The sequence below is a fragment of the Rhincodon typus genome, chromosome 12, assembly GCF_021869965.1.
Source record: "Rhincodon typus isolate 14 chromosome 12, sRhiTyp1.1, whole genome shotgun sequence".
In the NCBI taxonomy this organism is placed as follows: domain Eukaryota; kingdom Metazoa; phylum Chordata; class Chondrichthyes; order Orectolobiformes; family Rhincodontidae; genus Rhincodon; species Rhincodon typus.
Genome location: NC_063343.1, coordinates 40,863,288 through 40,882,392, shown reverse-complemented (window position 1 = coordinate 40,882,392; position 19,105 = coordinate 40,863,288). Strand labels below are relative to the sequence as shown.

At 41.7% G+C, this 19,105-nt stretch overlaps 1 protein-coding gene across 4 annotated transcripts in view; it reads right to left on the bottom strand.

Annotated features, from left to right (window-relative positions):
- LOC109931015 (polypeptide N-acetylgalactosaminyltransferase 10-like) overlaps nucleotides 1-19,105 on the bottom strand; it is an 82,723-nt gene that overhangs the window by 58,988 nt on the left and 4,630 nt on the right. The window contains exon 1 of one of the 4 annotated variants that reach the window (XM_048603682.1): nucleotides 13,033-13,269. The exons of the other annotated variants lie outside the window; for them this stretch is intronic. Within the exon in view, the coding sequence (XP_048459639.1) occupies nucleotides 13,033-13,119 (87 nt within the window). The 5' untranslated portion in view covers nucleotides 13,120-13,269. Of the gene's footprint in view, nucleotides 1-13,032; nucleotides 13,270-19,105 lie in introns of those variants that run through there. 4 annotated transcript variants of the gene reach the window in all.

The following is a 19,105-nucleotide window of genomic DNA, read 5'->3' as shown; positions in this document are numbered from 1 at the left end:
AATAAAGTGTGTTTAACCTGGGTTATCTTCAATAAACACACAGTACTCAATCTTGTGTTACATTAGAGCTGATTTAAGATTTGTTCTGTTTCCCCTTACTTGACCAGCATTTTTAATGTGCCTCCCAAGCCAAAGTCTATTTCAAAGAAATATAAAACAGAAAACGAACTTTGTTCAGCAGCTCACCCCCACTGTTGCAGTAAAGAGCAACTCAGAAAAACTTTAAAATATTATGTTGGGTTGTAAATCATTGTATTTTAAACATTTACTTCCAAGGAGAGAGAGTTTGGAACTCAAATGTAGTTATCAGCATTTTACCAGGATATATGGCTTGTGAGATCCACATCACCACAGAAATAGGCTTTGAGACCAAAAGATGTAGGAGCAGAAATAGCCATTCAGCCCATCGAGTCTGCTTTGCCATTTGACAAGATTAGGGATGATCTGATAATTCGCAATACCACTTTCCTACTTTTTCTCCATAACCCTTGATTCCTTAAGAATTAAAAATGTCAGTCTTGAATATACTTAAATAACTCAGACTCAAAAGAAGTTTGTTGTAAAGAATTCGACAGATTCACTACCCTCTCAGAAAAGAAGTTCCTCCTCATCTTGTTTTAAGTGTACAACGCCCTTATTTGGAGACAGCCCTAAGGTTCTAGACTAAGTTATAAGGAGAAACAACCTCTCTGCATCTGTCCTGTCAAGCCCCTTAAAAGAATCTTGTACGTTTCATTAAGGTCATCTCTAAATCTTCTAAATTCCAATGAGTTTAAGCCCCAAACTACTCAACCTTTCCTCCTAAGACTCCCTCCCCTCCTTACCGGGATATTCCTAAACACTTTAAACAAAGTTAGTTAGCCAGGATGCAGGTGAGAAAAAGAAACAACAGATTGAAAGTTTCTGCATGTTGAAATACAGACACATGGGCAGGAGCTCTCCGTTGGATTGAGAAGCCAGAATTAGTGAAGATGTAAAGATTTGCTATCAGCCCAAAGACGTAAGAGCAGAAACAGGGAATTCAGAGCATTGAGTCTGCTCCTCCGTTCAACTAGATCGTAGTTGATCTGATAATCCTCAACTCCACTTAATTAATTTTCTCCATAACCTTTGATTCCTTTGCTGATTAAAAACACGCATAAAAAACAAAATCAGTCTTTCTCATCCCTGAATATGTTCAATAATCCAAACTCAACAGCCCTCTGCAGTAAAGAACTCCACAGATTCACTATAAATCAACAGAAGAAATTCCTCATTAATCGTCTTAAATTGGCAGCCCATTTCTCTCAGATTATGCCCTCTGGTTCTAGATTCTCCCACAAGGCAAAATAACCTCCTAGCATCTAGTCTTCTAAGAATCTTGTATGCATCATTAAAGTCACCTCTCATTCTTTTAAACTTCAATGAGTACAGGCCCAACCTACTCAACCTGTCATCAGAAAATCTCTCAGCAGCAGGGATTAACCTAGTGAATATCCCCTGGACTGCTTCCAATGCCAGCTTATCATTCCTTAGATCAGGGGATCTAACTAGTACCTTGTATAGTTGTTGCGAGACTTCCCTATGTTTATACTCCATTCCCTTTGAAATAAAGGCTAAAATTCCAGTCGCCTTCCCCACTGAACCTGGATGCGAGCATTTTGTGATTTATGCAGGAGGCCCCCAAATCCCCCTGTGCTACAGCTTTCTACAGGCTCTCTCAATTTAAATAATATTCGTCTGCTCTATATTCCTGCCATGAGGTCCATAACCTCAGTTTTCCACATTATATCGAGTCAGCCAAGTTTCTGCCAACTCACTTTACCTGTTTATACCCCTCAGCAGACTCTTTGTCATCCTCACCAACTGCCTTCGCAACTTTTTTGCATCATCTGCAAACTTGGTGATAATGACTTGGGTGTGAGAAGTATTAACATATATTGGAAATAACTGGGGCCCCTGCATCGATCCCTGTGACACTCCACTAGTTATAGGTTGCCATCATGAAACTTTCCCCCTTATTCCAACACTATTATTTAACCAAAACTCATCTATGCTAATATACTATCCCCAACACCTTGTATTAGAGGAAGAATCTCTGAGGAAAAGCTTCCTGTGAAAGACAATTCTGATATGAATTGCTGAGAAAACAAAAATAGCAGAGGAAAACTCTGGCAGTTCAGAAACATCTTGGACTGGTTCTGGGAGAATTTAGGCTCATCGAAAAAGACAATGTAAAGTATACCTGTGAAGTATGTTGTCAGTCTTGCTAAACGTGGAAAAGGGGAACTTTGTTTTGTGCTTTGAAGTGTAAGTTGCCTGCAAAAGGAGTGTTTAGTCAATAGTATTCTTAGTCCTTTTATGAAATCTTGAAGTGTCATTGTTTCAGCTGTTATGTGGAAGTTTGAATTTCCTTAGAGGTTTTAACACTGCTCGATGGGTGGGTTATTTACTCCCAGCTACAATTCACTACATTTGGAAATCGGGAGCAGTGATTCTAAAGGGACAGGCAAGTTAGCATCATGACTTGACCCTAGACTTTCTTTGGGATATACCATGACAGGTTTACCAATATAGGTTAAATAAATGGTGACTGGCATTTCAGCATCTTCAGACCGTCTTTGATACTGTACTGCATGTTATTATAGAATCACCAATAGTCTCTACACAGATCAGAAATTGTAAGAAGACAGATATCATACTACATATACTAGTAGTTTAATTCTGAAAAGGCATAGTCACATTCCTATTTCAAGACTGTTAGCAGTTAACTTGGGGATTGAGGCTATATGCATGGATTAGAGGTTAGAAGTTAATTCCAAAACTAAGTGTTCAGAGTGTGTGTAAGAAAGTCCAGAAAGAAGAACTGGATTGGCTAAATGTCTTCAATTATTTTGGGTATTTAGCGATCTTATAGTCCAGCTTAAGGGATACAAGTGATTGAAATCAGAACATAAAAAGTGATGCAAAAACTCTACAGCTGTTTATGGTTTGATGAGGGCAGTGGGGAAAAGGTAAAGGCAGCAAAACAATGCTCTTTACAGAATCAGTGTGGGTTCGATGGGCCAAATGTCTTGCTTCCGCACTGTAGGGATTCTATGATTCTAAACTCATTTTCAGTTTCAGTCATTTTATTCAGCGAATTTTAAAAGTCAATTGTCCAGTATAAGGTACTCAAAGTGTGTGTTAGGTTACCTTTGAGACTCTGGGCTGACAGCTCAGTAGTACCCTACCACCACCAATAAAAAATTGAAGCAGCCAACACATCCAAAGGATAATTGCACTCATGCTATTATATGCCTGGTAGCCAATTAAGAGAGACAAAGTGGGAATCTGCCCCACAGAAAAGAAATCTCACAGAGATCTGCTAACCAGAGATTACTAGCCCTGAGGGTAGTCACACTATTGGTGGAGGTAGCCCTGAGAACCAAGATAAGGTATGCAAAATCCTCGTTATTTGAATGATAACGGAAAATCCTCAGAGAGATTCTAATGGATGATGCTGCACTCATATTCCATACTGAGCAATACCTTCGATGGCAAAGGGATAACCCTCATGCCTGTAAAAGAATTTAGTTTGAGCATCAGTACCAGGAAGACAAATGTCATAGCCCTTGACTTTGCCAATTCTTGATCCATTAGTCTTGGCAATGTGATGTACATACATATGGGGGAGCACTTATAAACACTAGAGGTGGAAGGAACTAAAGTATTAAATAGTAAATAAATGCTATCCACAAAGTAAGGTGTCTTGATTTGTTTTTGCCTCACCATCTGGCTTTGATGCCTACTGACATTGGCAGCAAATAATGGCTGCCTAAAGGTGAAGATAGAACTAAAAAGAGTTCTTTTCAGAGAGAGATGATTGTAATTTGAGCTACTTTTGAGAAGAATAACTAAAAGTAAGTGTAACGATTCAGAATATGACTTCCCACTGTTGTTCCGTGAAGCTCAATCTTATGATCAATGGAAAATTAAAGTGGATACATGGACACAGGATACATTGTTACCAAAAGAAAAAAAACAAGGTGTTGCCTTGGCACTCAGCTTCCAGCTAAAAGCACGGTCAGGTGTAAAATATTCACAGAGCTAGATGTTCAAGATTTGATACTGAGGAAGGTTAGAACAAGCTAGTAATACTTGTGAACAAAAACAAAGTTGCTGGAAAAGCTCAGCAGGTCTGGCAGCATCTGTGGAGGAGAAAACAGAGTTAATGTTTCGGGTCTGGTGACCCTTCCTCAGAACTGATAGCGGCTGGAGAAACATCAGTTTTTATGCAGAAAATAGGGAGGTGCGTGCGGTAGGGAGTAAACGATAGGATAGAGCCCAAAGGGAGAGAGAGAGAAAGACAGTCGGACAGACAAAGGAGTTGCTAACGATCAGGCTGGGAGGGTGAATAGTTGTTAATGGGGACTGTTAGTGACTAACAACAGGGGGTTTGTAGTGGCAGGCTATGTGGTAACAAGGCCTGGTGTGTGGGGTGGGGGGCTGGGACATGGGAGAGTTTAAGCCCTAAAATTATTGAACTCAATATGGAGTCCGGAGGGCTGTAGGGTCCCCAGCAGAAAATAAGGTGTTGTTCCTCCAGCTTGCGCTGGGCTTCACTGGAACACTGCAGCAAGCCAGAGACAGAGATGTTGGCCAGGGAGTAAGGTCATGCATTGAAGTGGCAGGCAACAGGTAGTTCAGGTCTTTTTTGCGAGCAGAATGTCGATGTCCTGCGAAGCGGTCGCCAAGTCTACGCTTCGTTTCCCCAATGTAGAGGAGACCACATTGTGAGCAGCAAATGCAGTAGACTAGATTCTGGGAAGTGCGGGTGAAGTGTTCCTTCACCTGGAAGGTATGTTTGGGCCCTTGGTGCTGGGGAGGGAGGAGGTAAATGCGCAGATGTTGCACCTTCACCGGTTACAGGGGAAGGTGCGGTACGGCTGTGGGGAGGTGTTGGGGGTGAAGGAAGTGTGGACCAGGGTGTCCTGGAGGGAACGGTCCCTGCGAAAAGCGGGCAAGGGAGGGGAGGGGAATGTGTGCGTGTCTGGTGGTGTCATCTCGCTGGAGGTGGCGGAAATGGCGTCTGATGATCTTCTGGATGTGGATGCTGGTGGGATGGTAGGCGAGGATAAGGGGAACCCTATCGCTGTTGCAGGAGGGAAGAGAAGGGGTGAGAGCGGAAGTGCGGGAGATGGGTCAGACCTGGTTGAGGGCCCTGTCGATAACGAAGCTGGGGAATCCTCGGTTGAGGAAGAAGGTGGACATCCTATCATTTACTCCCTACCCCACCCACCTCCCTATTTTCTGCATTTCAACTGATGTTTTCCCAGCCACCATCAGACCTGCTGAGCTTTTCCAGCAACTTTGTTTTTGTTCCTGATTTACAGCATCCGCAGTTCTTTTGGTTTTTATTTAGTAATACTTACGGATGATTTTTAAAAACTGGTCGAATATGAGGCAAAGTCAGACTTAAATTTAGAAAGCAGGATGGATGTTCGGTACAATAATAATAATAAAATTCCAGACAATATGCATGCCTTCCAAAACTCTGCTCCGAGATCCCTAATTAAGCATTTGCCTTCCAATTGTTGGATTGTGTTAAGGTGTCAAACCTTAGCTGAGTAATAACCAGAGTTACATTTACAGAAAGAAAAACATATTTGGAACAGATGTCAGAAATCTTAAAAATATTCCTAAGGAAAACATTTTCAGTAACCTTTGTGGCTCAATGAGACATTCAGCTGTAACACAGTATCTGTGAAGAGAATGTTTCAAGTCCAATATGAATAGTTCTTCAAAACCCAGGGAAAGATAATAGGACAGCATCATGGCCTATAGTGAATCTCCCAACAGAAAAACACTTTAACAGAGTTGTAACAATAGAATTGAAGGTATGGAATGAATAAAAACTTGCCATCTTGCACTTTGTCAACATGGAAAATGGATTCAGTCAGTCTAGAATAACAGTGGACAAGGTAGTAGAGAAATGGATAGACTCTAGACTGGGAATAATAGTTAAATTCCTAACTGACGACATGCTGGGGTTGGGAAGCTTGCCAATGATGAAGTTAGGCATGCACGGTATACGAAAATGAGACTTGTAGCAATAAGCACTGCAGCAGATTGTCCCTTTCACTGATGGCATGTCTGAAAGAAATCACATGGTAATAGACGAGATGTTTCATAGAGAACCCAGCAGATTAACCAAGTTGTTAATTAATATCTGCCCTGGAATAGGCATTCCATGTGAAAAACTCACTACAGTTAGATGGGGGCTACAGTCCACATTAATTGACTTTTGTGAAAAATCCAAAGATTCCCTCAGTAATAAGTGATTAATCCGTACCTTGGGAAGGGGTTACAAAAATGTTTCATTTATTCTGAGAACTTGAATAAACTGCATTTGGGAGAAGGGCATTCATTCAGGTCAAAGGTTCAGAGAAAATGTAGCAAGTCTTACTGCATTGTCCAAGGCCATTAGGAACAAATGTTAATCCAAAGAACATACTATGTTGCAAAGGAGAAAAGCAGAAAGAGTGTAAAAGTCTGGATAAGGTTATAGGTAACAAAGGATAAATGGTAATTTTACAGCCTGGCAGCCAAACAATAAGGGCACATTCCTTGAGGTTAACTAGCACTGATTGCACACCATGTGAATCTGAACAAGCCACAGAAAGAGGTAAAGCTCAATGTACTGAGTACACACATGTTGCACAATTGAGATTATGGGAGATGAAATGCCAACTGAATAGGAACAAACTGACAGACACACTACTTACCTCCAAGGACAACAACCTAAAGTCACCATTATATTCATGCCAGAGGCAGCCAGCTTCTTTTTTGATTTGTTCATGGGATATTGTCACCATTGGCTGGGACAGCACTTTTTGCCGATTCCTAGTTGCTCTTGAAGATGGTGGTGAGCTGCTTTCTTGAACCGCTACAATCCATTTGATGTAGGTATATCCACAATGTCATTAGGGAGTTTCACTCCACAACTCTGAAGATTCAATGAACAGTGCAGGAGGGCAAGCTGGAACAGTACCACACATAGCTAACTGGCAGACTGGTACAAAAGGTGAAGTCACATGGTATCAGCGGTGAGCTGGCAAGATGGATACAGAACTGGCTTAGTCAGAGGAGACAGAGAGTAGCAGTGGAAGAATGCTTTTTGGAATGGAGGGCTTTGGCTAGTGGTGTTCCACAGGGATCAGTGCTGGGACCTCTGCTGTTCATGATCTACATACATGATTTGGAGGAAAATGTAGCTGGTCTAATTAATTCATTTGTGGACAATATAAAGATTGGTGGAGTTGCGGATAGTGAGAAGAATTGTCAGAGGATAGAGCAGGATATAATTCAGTTGGAGGCATGGGCAGAAAAACGGCAGATAGAGTTAAATTCAGTCAAATTTGAGGCAATGCATTTTGGAAGGTTGAGTACAGGTGGAAATTATACAGTGAACGGCAGAACCCTTAGGAGTATTGATATGCAGATGGATCTGGGTGTACAGGTCCACAGATCACTGAAAGTGGCAGCGCAGGTAGATAAGGTAGTAAAAAAGGCTTATGGCATGCTTGCCTTCATTGGAAGGGGCACGGAATGCAAGGGTAGGCAAGCTATGCAGCAGCTTTATAGAACTTTAGTTAGGCCACACTTGGAATATTATGTACAGCTCTGGTCACCATACTATCAGAAGGATGTGGATGCTTTGAAGAGGGTACAGTAAAGGTTTACCAGGATGTTGCCTGGTCTGAGGGATTTTAGCTATGAAGAAAGGTTACTTAGACTGGGTTTGTTTTCACTGGAATGCAGGATGTTCAGGGGCAACCTAAAAGAAGTTTATAAGATTATGAATGGCAGGCATAGATGGAAAGTATGAGGCTTTTTCTCAGGGTGGAGGAGTTAATTACTAGGGGACACAGGTTCAATCTAAGTGGTGGGGGGAGGTTAAGTTTAAAAGAGTTGTGCAAAGCATGTATTGCCACACAAAAAGAGTGATGAGTGTCTCAAATGAGTTGCCAATGGGAAATGGTGAAGGAGTCACAATATAGGCATTCCAGAAGCACCTGGGCAAATACATGAATAGGAAAGGAATAGAGAGATATGGATCCTGTAAGTGAAAATAGTTTTAGAATGGAAGGACACATTGTGGTGACGCAGGCTTTGAGTCCAAAGGGCCTGTTCCTGTGCTGTATCGTTCTTTGTTCTTGTTCTTTCTGAAGAGGAGGTGTCAACCTGGTACAAAATAGGACTCCTTATATGCCAAACTGCATAAGTAAGTGACAGATAGAGCAAAGTAATTTAACAGCTAAAAAAAAAAAATCAGATCTATGCCCTGCTATCCTGCCACATCTAGTCATGGATGGTGGTGAAGAATTAAACAACTCACTGGAGGAGGTGGCTCCACAAATATCTCCATTCTCAATGATATGTGAGCCAGCATATCAGTGTGAGAGAGAAGAAACGAGCTTTTGCAACAACCTTTTACCAGAAGCGTCTGGTGGATGATCCATCTTAGCCTCCTCCTTGGGTCTCCAGCATCACAGTTGCACTCTTCAGCCAATTCAATTCATTCCAAAATGACATCAAAAAAAAAAAAAAACGGCTGAAGACACTAAATAATGCAAAGTCTAAGGGTGTTAACATCCTTCCTGCTACAGTCTTGAATACTTGTGTTTCAGAACTTGCCGCACCCCTAGCCAAGTTGTTCTATTACAGCTACACCCTGGTGTCTACCTGACAACATGGAAAATTTCCTAGGTGTGCCCTGTCCACAAAAGCGGAATATATCCAACCAGGCCAATTATTACCTGATAAACGTGCCCTTGGATCATCAGTAAAGTGATGGAAGCTATCATCGACAGTGTTACTAAGTGGCACTTGCTCAGCAATAACATGCTCACTGACACTTAGTTTTGGTTCTGCGGCCACTCTGCTCCAAACTCCTGAAGCCTTAGTTCAAACATGGCCCCAAGGGCTAAATTCCACAGGCAAATTCCCCGAGGTGTGTGTGTCTGCCCTTGAAATCAGTTGGCTGAGTGTGGCATCAAGGAGCTCTAGCAAAAAGTCAAAGAAAATCATTGAGAAAGATTCTACTGGTTAGAGTCATAAGGATGATGATTGTGGTAGCGAGAGTTCCATCATTTCAACTCCAGGACATCCTCAGGGTAGGGTCCTAGGTCTAAACACCTTCAGCTGCTCCATCAATGAACTTCCCTCCATAAAATCAAAGCAGAGATGTTCACTGATGATTGCAGAATTTTCAGCACCATTTGCAAGTCCTCTGATATTGAAACCATCCATGTCCAAATGTAACAAGGCCTGGAAGATATTCAGGCTTGATCTGACAAGTGTCAAATGAAATTTACTCCACAAATGCCAGATGACTTACCGTAGTTGAAACAGCAAGTCAGAGATGAGGAATCCTGTAGCAAGTAATTCACCAAAGCAAAATAAAAATCCCTTGACCTGATGGGAATGGATGATAATGGAATAGTTTAGGTTAGATGGGCTTCAGATTGGTTTCACAGGTCGGCGCAACATCGAGGGCTGAAGGGCCTGTACTGCGCTGTAATGTTCTATGTTCTATAGTAGAGAGGGAAATGCCAGACCACAAGGTTAGAGATTGCATTGGAGTACAATTCCGCTGCTGCTCCACAGCACCTCATGGATCCTAAATTTTGAGTTGCTTGATCTGTTCACAGCCTATCCCATTTAGTACTGTGACAGTAGCACACAACATGATGGAAGTTATTCTCAACGTAAAAACAGGATTTCATCTCCACAAGGAGATGACTGTAATTACTCTCACCAACACAGTCATGGACAGATGCATCTGCAGCAGGCAGATCAGTGAGAGGTAGTTCAAGTATGTATTTTCCTTATGTTGGTTTCCCCACCACCTGCCATAGACCTATTTTAGTAGCTGTGTCCTTTAGGACTCTACCAGCTCTGTCAGTCGCACTGCTGCCGAGCTACTTGTGGTGGTGGAGAGTAGGGAAAGCCACTGACAATCACAAAGATTGACTAAATGTGCAAGACAGGGGACTGAAAGTAAGATCTGTGGATTGGCAAAATGCAATAAAGATGTGAAAAGCCAGAAAACGTAGTAAGAGTGGACCTGGAGTACAGGCCTAGAAAAAAAATTGCAAGCTTGTGAAAGGAACTCTGTTCCTAGAACAGTGAGATTTTAATTATCATTGCAATAGTACTTCAGAACAAGATCCATGGAACAGGCAAGGTGCAGCACAAGAAGTATAAGCCCCTATGATCAAGATGTGTTCGTGACTACAATCTGATTAAGTTAAGTTGATAATGGTTGCAAACTACCACATAAGAGCGTACCAGCCTTATCACATGGATGGATATGCACAGAAAAACAAGTGTTTCCTTATGGAACATACAAGGCTAATGCTGGACTAATGGCTCAGGGTTTTAACAAAAAGCTCAACAACCAAGATTTTAAGCGTGGATGTCCTACTACAGGAACGTGATCTTGAAAATCTTACCTCTTTGAGCAACATAATTCTGGGAATAGAAGTCTATGTAAAAGCTGTATTTTGCAAATTTAAATGGGAAGTATTTTTGGAACAACTTAAAGCTCAAGGTGATCTAGAAGGGAGGCTGTGGAAACGTGATAAATGTTTCGCTGGGTTGAATTATGCAGCGAAAGTATAGTATATCTCAGTTTGGTCACCTAGCTAGAAGGTTCCATTCACCTTAAAATTGGACCCAACAAAGTTTTACTGGAATCACAGAACTGACACAGGCCTCTTTACATTGCAAGTCAATGATTTTCTATGAGGAGGGTTTGCAGCATTCAAACAAGTGTGTGATAGACAAAATAACATTAGAAATTGTGAATGGGGTAGTTAAGCTTCAGGAGCCGTTAAATGTATCAGATTACCTATCAAGTAGAACAAGTTGGGAGGGGCTTTGGATCAAAAAAAAATCTTTGGAACAGATTACTTGCATCCTATTTAATCAGGCTGGGTCCTCACAGAAAAAGGTAGAAACAGACTACTTAACAAGTTTATTTCTTCAGTTAAAAGGAAACAACCTTTCACTATCCATGTTGTCAAGTTGCTTAAGGATCTTGTATGTTTCAGTCAGGTTGCCACTAATTCTTCTAAACGCCAAGGAGTACAGACCCAATCTTCTTTATTTCTCCTCAAAAGACAGTTCTTCCATGCCCAGGACCAACCCTCCCGCAAGAGTGCGATCCCATACTCCCAATTCCTCTGCCTCCTCCACATCTGCTCCCAGATGGAGCGTTCCACTCCGCAGACATCCCAGACGTCCTCCTACTTCAAGGACCACAACATCCCTCCTCCGGTGATCCACAAAGCCCTCAAATGCTTCTCTTGCATTTCCCACACTTCTGCCCTCAAACCCACGCCCCCCAACAAAAATAAGGACAGAGTTCCCCTGGTCCTCACATACCACCCCACCAACCTCTGCATCCAGCGCATCATCCTCTGCCACTTCCACCACCTGCAATCCGACCCCACGATCGAAGAGATATTTCCCTTCCCACCCCTATCTGCCTTTCATAGGGTCAGCTCACTCCGGAAATCCCTCATCCACTCCACACTCCTCAGCACCTTTCCCTGCAACCGCAAGAGGTGCTACACCTGCCCCTACACATCCCCTCTCACTTCCATCCAAAGCCCCAAACAAACAAACAATCTTTCCAAATCTGACAGGGATTCACGTGTACATCCTCCAACCTAGTCTACTGTATCTGTTGCTCCCAACGTGGTCTCCTCTACATTGGAGAGACCAAGCGCAGACTCGGTGACTGATTCGCAGAGCATCTGCGCTCTGTACTATATAATCAACAGCACCTTCTAGTTGCCAACCATTTTAACTCCCCCTCCCATTCCCTTGGTGTTATGTCCATCCTGGGCCTCCTCTAGTGTCACAATGATGCCACAAGTAAACTAGAGGAACAACACCTCACATTCTGCCTCGGGAGCTTACAATCCGATGGCCTCAACATAGAACTCACCAGTTTTGAAATCTCCTCATCCCCGGCCTCATCCCATGTCCCTCTCATCATCACCTCCTTGACCTGACACAACTTGTCCATCTTCTTTCTCACCTATCCGCCCCACCCTTACCACTGACCAAAGTCCACTATCCTCTACCTGCATCCACCTATCACCATCCCACCTACCTTTCCCCAGCCCCACCCCCATCCATTAATTTATTTCTGAGCTCCCTTGAACGTCCCCAGTCCTGATGAAGGTTGTAAACCCGAAATGCCAACTTTCCTGCTCCTCTGATGCTGCTTGACCTGCTGTGTTCTTCCAACTCCACACTATTATCTCTGACTGCAGCATCTGCGGTTCTTGCTATCTCCCAACCTAATGAATACTCTCTGACTGCCTGCAATATTAGTATACATTTCCTTAGATAAGGGGATCAAAACCATTCACAGTATTCCAGCTGTGGTCTGACTAGTGACTTGTTCAGTATTAACAAAACTTTTATAACCTATCACCTCTGAAATAAAGGCCAACAATCCACTTACACTTCCTATTCCCGAGATTGTAGCTAGCTTTCTATTCTTCTTGCCAAAGTGCATAACCTCTCATTTTTCCATATATTCCACTTGTCAAGTTTCGGCTCATTAGGTTAACCAGTCGAATTCCCTTGTAGATTTTTGTCATCATCAACACTTGCCTGCCCACCTATTTTTGTGTCATCAGCAAACTTGGTTATTGTACATTCGTTTTCTCCATTCAAGTCAGACCATTTATGTATATTGTAAATAACTGTAGATCCAGCACTAATCCCTGTTGCACACCATTAGTTACATCTGGTCATCCTAAACATTCTATCCCTTATCCCAACCTTACCTTCTGTTAGTCAGTCAATCCTCTATTTGTATAATACTATCTCCAATACACTGGGCTCTCATCTCATTAAGTTGTCTAACAGGTGACATCTTACCAAACACCTTCTTAAAAATCCAAGTATATTACATCCACTGTTTTCCCCTATCTTTCGTGTTACCTTCTCAAAGAATTCTTATAAATTTGTCAGGCAGTATTTCACCTTCATGAAGCCATGCTGACTCTGCTTGACCATACGGTGCATTTCAAAATGTTCTGCTGTTACATCTTTTAGAAGAGACTTTAACATTTTCCACAGTGACAAATGTTAAGCTAACTGTCATATAGTTTCCTGTTCATCACTTCCTTCCCATTTTAACTGAAATACAGAGTCAGAGTCATACAGCACGGAAACAGACTCTTCGGTCCAAACATAATCCAAACTAAATCAGACCCATATGCCTGCTCCTGGCCCATAGCCCTCCAAACCTTTCGTATTTGTGTACTTATCCAAGTGTCTTTTAAACATTGTAAGATGTTACATTTGCAGGTTTCCAATCCTCTGGGACTTTTCATGAATCTAAGAATTCTTTAAAAGTCACCAATGTAACCATTGTCACAATGGCCACTTCTTTTTGTATCCTTGGATGCATCCCATCAGGTCTAGGGGACATATCAGTCTTTACCCTCATTAGTTTCCCTAGTACATTTTCTTTATTGATAGAGATTATATTTATATCCTTTCCTTGTTTTGCCCCTTGAATATTTAGTATTTTTGAGATGCTATTAGTGTCTTCTGTGAAGATTGATGCAGGGCAGTATTTAACTCCTCTGCCATTTCCTGGCTCCCCACCATTATTTCCCTTTATCTTTATTTCATTGTGTCTTTTCTTTTAATTTGATGCTATCCTTAACTTTGCTGATTCACTATGGTTGGCTTATCCCCTTCCTAAAATCCTCCGTCCACACTGGAACATGTAAGCCATGAACTCTCTTTGCTCCTAAACTCCTTTTCCAATCCACTGCAGTTAACTCTGCCCTCTCTACTTTGAAATTACTCGTTTAGGTTTTGGGTAATTGTTTCTGACCCAAGTTGCTCCTGCTAAAACTGAATGCTCAATCCGACCAAGTTACAGTCACTGTTTCCGATGGGAATGTTTACTCTGACATCACTTGTTAAACCTGCCTCATTACACATTACCACATCCAAAACAGTCTGATCCCTGTTTGGATTCACAACATCCAGTTCTAGGAAATTGTTCCAAATACACTCTGAAGTCTTCCTCATGGCTACCCAGGCCAATCTGACTCTCCCAATCTACAATAAGATTAGAGTCAACCATGATTAATATACAGCCTGTTCTTTTAAAAAAATACCCTCATTATCTCCTGATTTATACTCTGTCCCACCGTATAGCTAATGTTAGACTACCCCTAGCAAAGCCATTTTCTTTTTATTCCTTACATCCACCCTTATGGATTCTACATCTTCTGATCCAAGATCATTTCAAGCCATCGGACTTATCCTATCCGATCCTATGCTAAATGCTCCCTGACCGTCTGTCCTGCCTAATTTTTTGAGAAGTCACAGACTGCTGTTTATTTTCTAGCTTTGATCTCCTTTTAACCATGTCTCCCTAATGACTGTAATATCATTCTCATTAACCTGTGCCATTAATTAATTTTGTTCTGAATACTACATTCATTCAGATAACGAGCCATTAATTTCACATTTTTACCATTTTCCCCCTTTGGCTGTTTTTCCAAATTTGTCCACTCTGTCCCTTCCTGTATCACAGTGGGTGTCATATACAAATTGCTGCCTTGTAATTTTACCATATTCTTTTGTTTTATGAGGTGACATTTGCCCGCTCTCAAATCCTCCCTCCCCCTCGGATCATAGAAATTTACAGTACAGAAGGAAGAGGCCTTCGATCTATCCTGCCTGTACTAGCTCCCGAAAGAGCTACCCAGCTAGTCTCACTCTCCAGCTCCAGCCCTAGCTCCGCAGCTGTCTAAATTCATCACTTCCAAATATATATCCAGCTTTACCACTCTCCCAGGCAGCATATTCCAAATCCTAACAACTCTGAGAAAGAATTATGGTCATCTGACTTCTATTTCTCTTGCTGGCAATCTTCAGATTGTGACTCCCTAGTTAGGTTAAAGCACTCTTTACAGCCCTAGTTATTCAATGTGTCAGGATACTAGTCCCAGCGTGATTTAAGTGAAGACTGAATTCCCACCAGAACTTTTCCCTTCTACTCCAGTACTGGTGCTAGAGCCCCACAACCTAAAATTAATATCACCCTACCAATCACTGACATTACTTACCATTTGCCCATGGCTCAGGTAGTAATCTAGAGGTTATTATGTTGGAGGTTCTATTGTCTAATTTGGCTTCTAACTGTTCAAAATCTTTCAAGACAACCTCCTTTCTAGTCCTATTCATGTCATTGGTATAAATGTGGTTGATGACAACTGGATCCCTCCTCTCCAACTCCTTCTTTAGCCTATAGGAGATATCCTTAACTCAGGCATAGGGCAGGCAATAAAGCCTTTGAAACACTCGCTTATGGCTGCAGAGAAAAGTATCTATCCCCTAATTATACTATTCCCTACCACTACTGCACTGATGTTTCCTACTCCCATTTGAATGTCTCTGTGGTCAATTTGTTCACCCTCTCTGCACTGCCCACTCTTGTGCACACAGCTTGCAAGAACTTTGTAACTGTCGAGAGGGGCCAAGGCTCCACAATCACAACCCTCTGGCTTCCCATACCTGCCTCCGATGTAGTCACACCCTTCAATCCCTGATCACAGATCAATTTTGAATTACCTCGTCTGAGCAGTATGATTCTCGAGTCCTCTGGAGCAGGTAACTTTCCCCTTCCCTGAATTGTGCAATGTCTGCAGCTCCTCAACTCTGATTTGCAGTTTTTTGAGCTGCAAATACTTACCGCAAATGTAGTCGCTCTGGATCACGTTGGTGTCCAGCAGTTTCCATGTGTTACAGCGGCAGCACATCACCCATCCTGCCATCACGATCATAGTTGATTTAATTTATAAATTAATTTTTCTAAAGTGTAAAAAGCAATGAATCTAATGATATTTAATCTTTATTTTTTAAAAAACTAAAATCACCACTATTAATTAACAAACATTTTTTAAGCAAAATAACTAAGAAAAATGCTGGGCACTTAAACACAAATTGACGATCTTATATTTACTTTAAAGACTAGAAACATTCACCAGTCATATTCACAAATCAGCATCTTTCCCTGCACTTGTGTCACGCTGTGATTGGTGATGTCACTCCACAGCTGGTCTCACTGCAGGTAAGACTCTTGATTCATGCATTTTATCTTCTCTCACTTTGGAGAGCTTGTTCCTTGCAGTAAACATCAGTTAAGGTGCCTCCCTCCCTCTTTGTACTGAATTCCCACTTGAACAAATTTCCAGTAGTACACTCACTTGACTTACATCGTACTCCACTGAAGTCACCTGCGTATTGATCATGCTCCTTATTGACCATGCGAGGCAAAAAATCCCTTTCTTAGTCATTTCTTAGCTACAGTGATCAACACATCACTTAAATGGAGGAATTTAGGTGCTTGAACTCTAATTGCCACAATCAGGCAGCTACCTCCTTTATTTGGTTATTTTACTGACTTAAAAGTTATAGTCCAAACCTGACTTTAACTCTAAAATCAAACATGGAAAGGATATAACAGTTGAATTCCCATTAACACATCACTTGCTGTTTGCGTCACTCCACTGAAGACTCCAGCACACTGGCTGTGCTCTCTACTGACTGCCACGCAGACTAGCTTGTGTCAATTACGATGGCTTGGAACTGAGTTCTATGTTAAAACATGCTACAGATGAGGGGAATCAGAGAGAAAATAAAACATTAAAAGAAATTACGTTCAGACAAATATCCATTCAAATTTTCATCTTGGGTGATTCAGGAGCTCTCCCAGATAGATATTCTCAAACAGCAAGGTTTATTATTTTCTTGGTGGAAAAGTACAATAGATTGGCTTCGAAAGCCAAGAAAAATTAAAAATGAAAAGGACCTTTGCACTGAAACACTGGCCCTACTGGAAGCCATTGATATGGAGGTGGATAATTATAAAGCAACTTGCTAAAACGTGTTATGACACAGCTCTGAAGCAGGTGGGATTTCTTGCTCAAAGGTCGGGACACTACTACTGTGTCACAAGAATCCTGTAGATATGGAGTTTACTTTTCTAATATTTGAAGTAAATCTTATTTGGGAGAAATCAAGGAAAGATTTGCTCATTGAATGCGACATGGACCCATTGTCTTTGGCACAACGTTCTTTGAACAAATAGTGTTGCAGATGAAAAGGTGATAATTGACCTAACTAGTGGAAAGGAATGTTGGACAGAATAAAATTCAGAATAATTCCAAATCAAAATGAGTTGACAGGTCACCATTTGTTTGACTGTTTCACAAAGAGAAATGCTTACCCTAAGAAATTATTAGATGTCCTTGATTTGATTCAAGCATGGAAACTTGTATTTTAAGAATATGGATAACATTTTTATTTAATTATACTGTAATTATTTTCTATGGAAATAAAATAATCTTAAAATTGAGATACATGGAATCTGTTCACGATTGATTTGTATTATAAATGTGTCTCATTTTATTTCTGATTAGTTTTGGAAAGATGGTCAAAAGTTTGAATTTATAGAAAAAGGGGAAATCTGTTAATGTCAGGTTTATCACGAACTTAATGTCATTATTTAAGGACAAGAAGAAACACATTATTACCATTAATTGTCCGAGCGCATATATTGGGAGCATCTGTAACATAGTGAAAGGAGTTGTAAGACTTCATAGTCAAACTCCATCCATAAAGAAGGATTTCTTTTTGGCATTTTATTAGTTCGTTTAGATCCATACCGACAAGGATAGAGAACACTAAAGATTTACAATTCTTCAGTAAAGAAATTTTTCCTCAGTCCGAAATGATCAGGAGAAAAAATTTAAATGTCATAGGGAAGTCATGAATAACTTATACAAGTCACTGGTTGGACCTCAAATTGGGTATTTACAGTTCTGGATGCCATACTACAGGAGTGATGTGGAGGAACCGGTGTTGGACTGGGGCAGACAAACTCGGAAGTCACACGACACCAGGTTTATAGTCCAACAAGTTTATTTGAAATCACAAGCTTGTGTGTGACTTCTGATTTTGTACACTACAGGAAGGATGTGAATGTATTGGGAGAATGCAGAAGAAGTTTACAAGAATGGTTCATTGGATCAGAAACCAGAAAAGATTGGAAACGTTGGGACTGTTTTCCTTGGAGGAGTGATTTGATCGGAGTTTTCATATTGTGACAAGTCTGGACAGAGTAGGTAGGGAGAAACAGTTCGCACTCATGAACGCATTGAGAACAGAGGGCCGTTTTGAAATGTATTACAAAAGAAGCCAATGTGAGGCAAGAAAAATGTTTTCCATACAGCTGGAAATTAGGATATGGAATGCACTGTCTGGCATGTAGTGGTGGCAGATTTAACTAAGGCATTCAAGGTGGTATTAGATAATAATTTTCATTTAAATAATGTAGCGGGTTGCAGGGAAAAGGCAGGAGATTGGCACGAAGTTAGAGACAACAAGGTACAGAGCTAGATGAACACAGCAGACCAAGCAGCATCATAGGGGCAGAAAGGCTGACGTTTCAGGCCTAGACCCTTCATCAGAAATGGGGGAGGGGAAGGGGGTTCTGAAATAAATAGGGAGAGAGGGGGAGGCGGATAGAAGATGGATAGAGGAGAGGATAGGTGGAGAGGAAACAGACAGGTCAAAGAGGCGGGGATGGGGCCAGTAAAGGTGAGTGTAGGTGGGGAGTTAGGGAGGGGATAGGTCAGTCCAGGGAGGACGGACAGGTCAAGGGGGCAGGATGAGGTTAGTAGGTAGGAGATGGGGGTGCGGCTTGAGGTGGGAGGAGGGGATAGGTGGGAGGAAGAACAGGTTAGGGAGACAGGGACGAGCTGGGCTAGTTTTGGGATGTGGTAGGGGGAGGGGAGATTTTGAAGCTTGTGAAATCCACATTGATACCATTGGGCTGCAGGGTTCCCAAGCGGAATAGGAGTTGCTGTTCCTGCAACCTTCGGGTGGCATCGTTGTGGCACTGCAGGAGGCCCAGGATGGACATGTTGTCTGAGGAATGGGAGGGGGAGTTGAAATGGTTCGCGACTGGGAGGTGCAGTTGTTTATTGCGAACCGAGCGTAGGTGTTCTGCAAAGCGGTCCCCGAG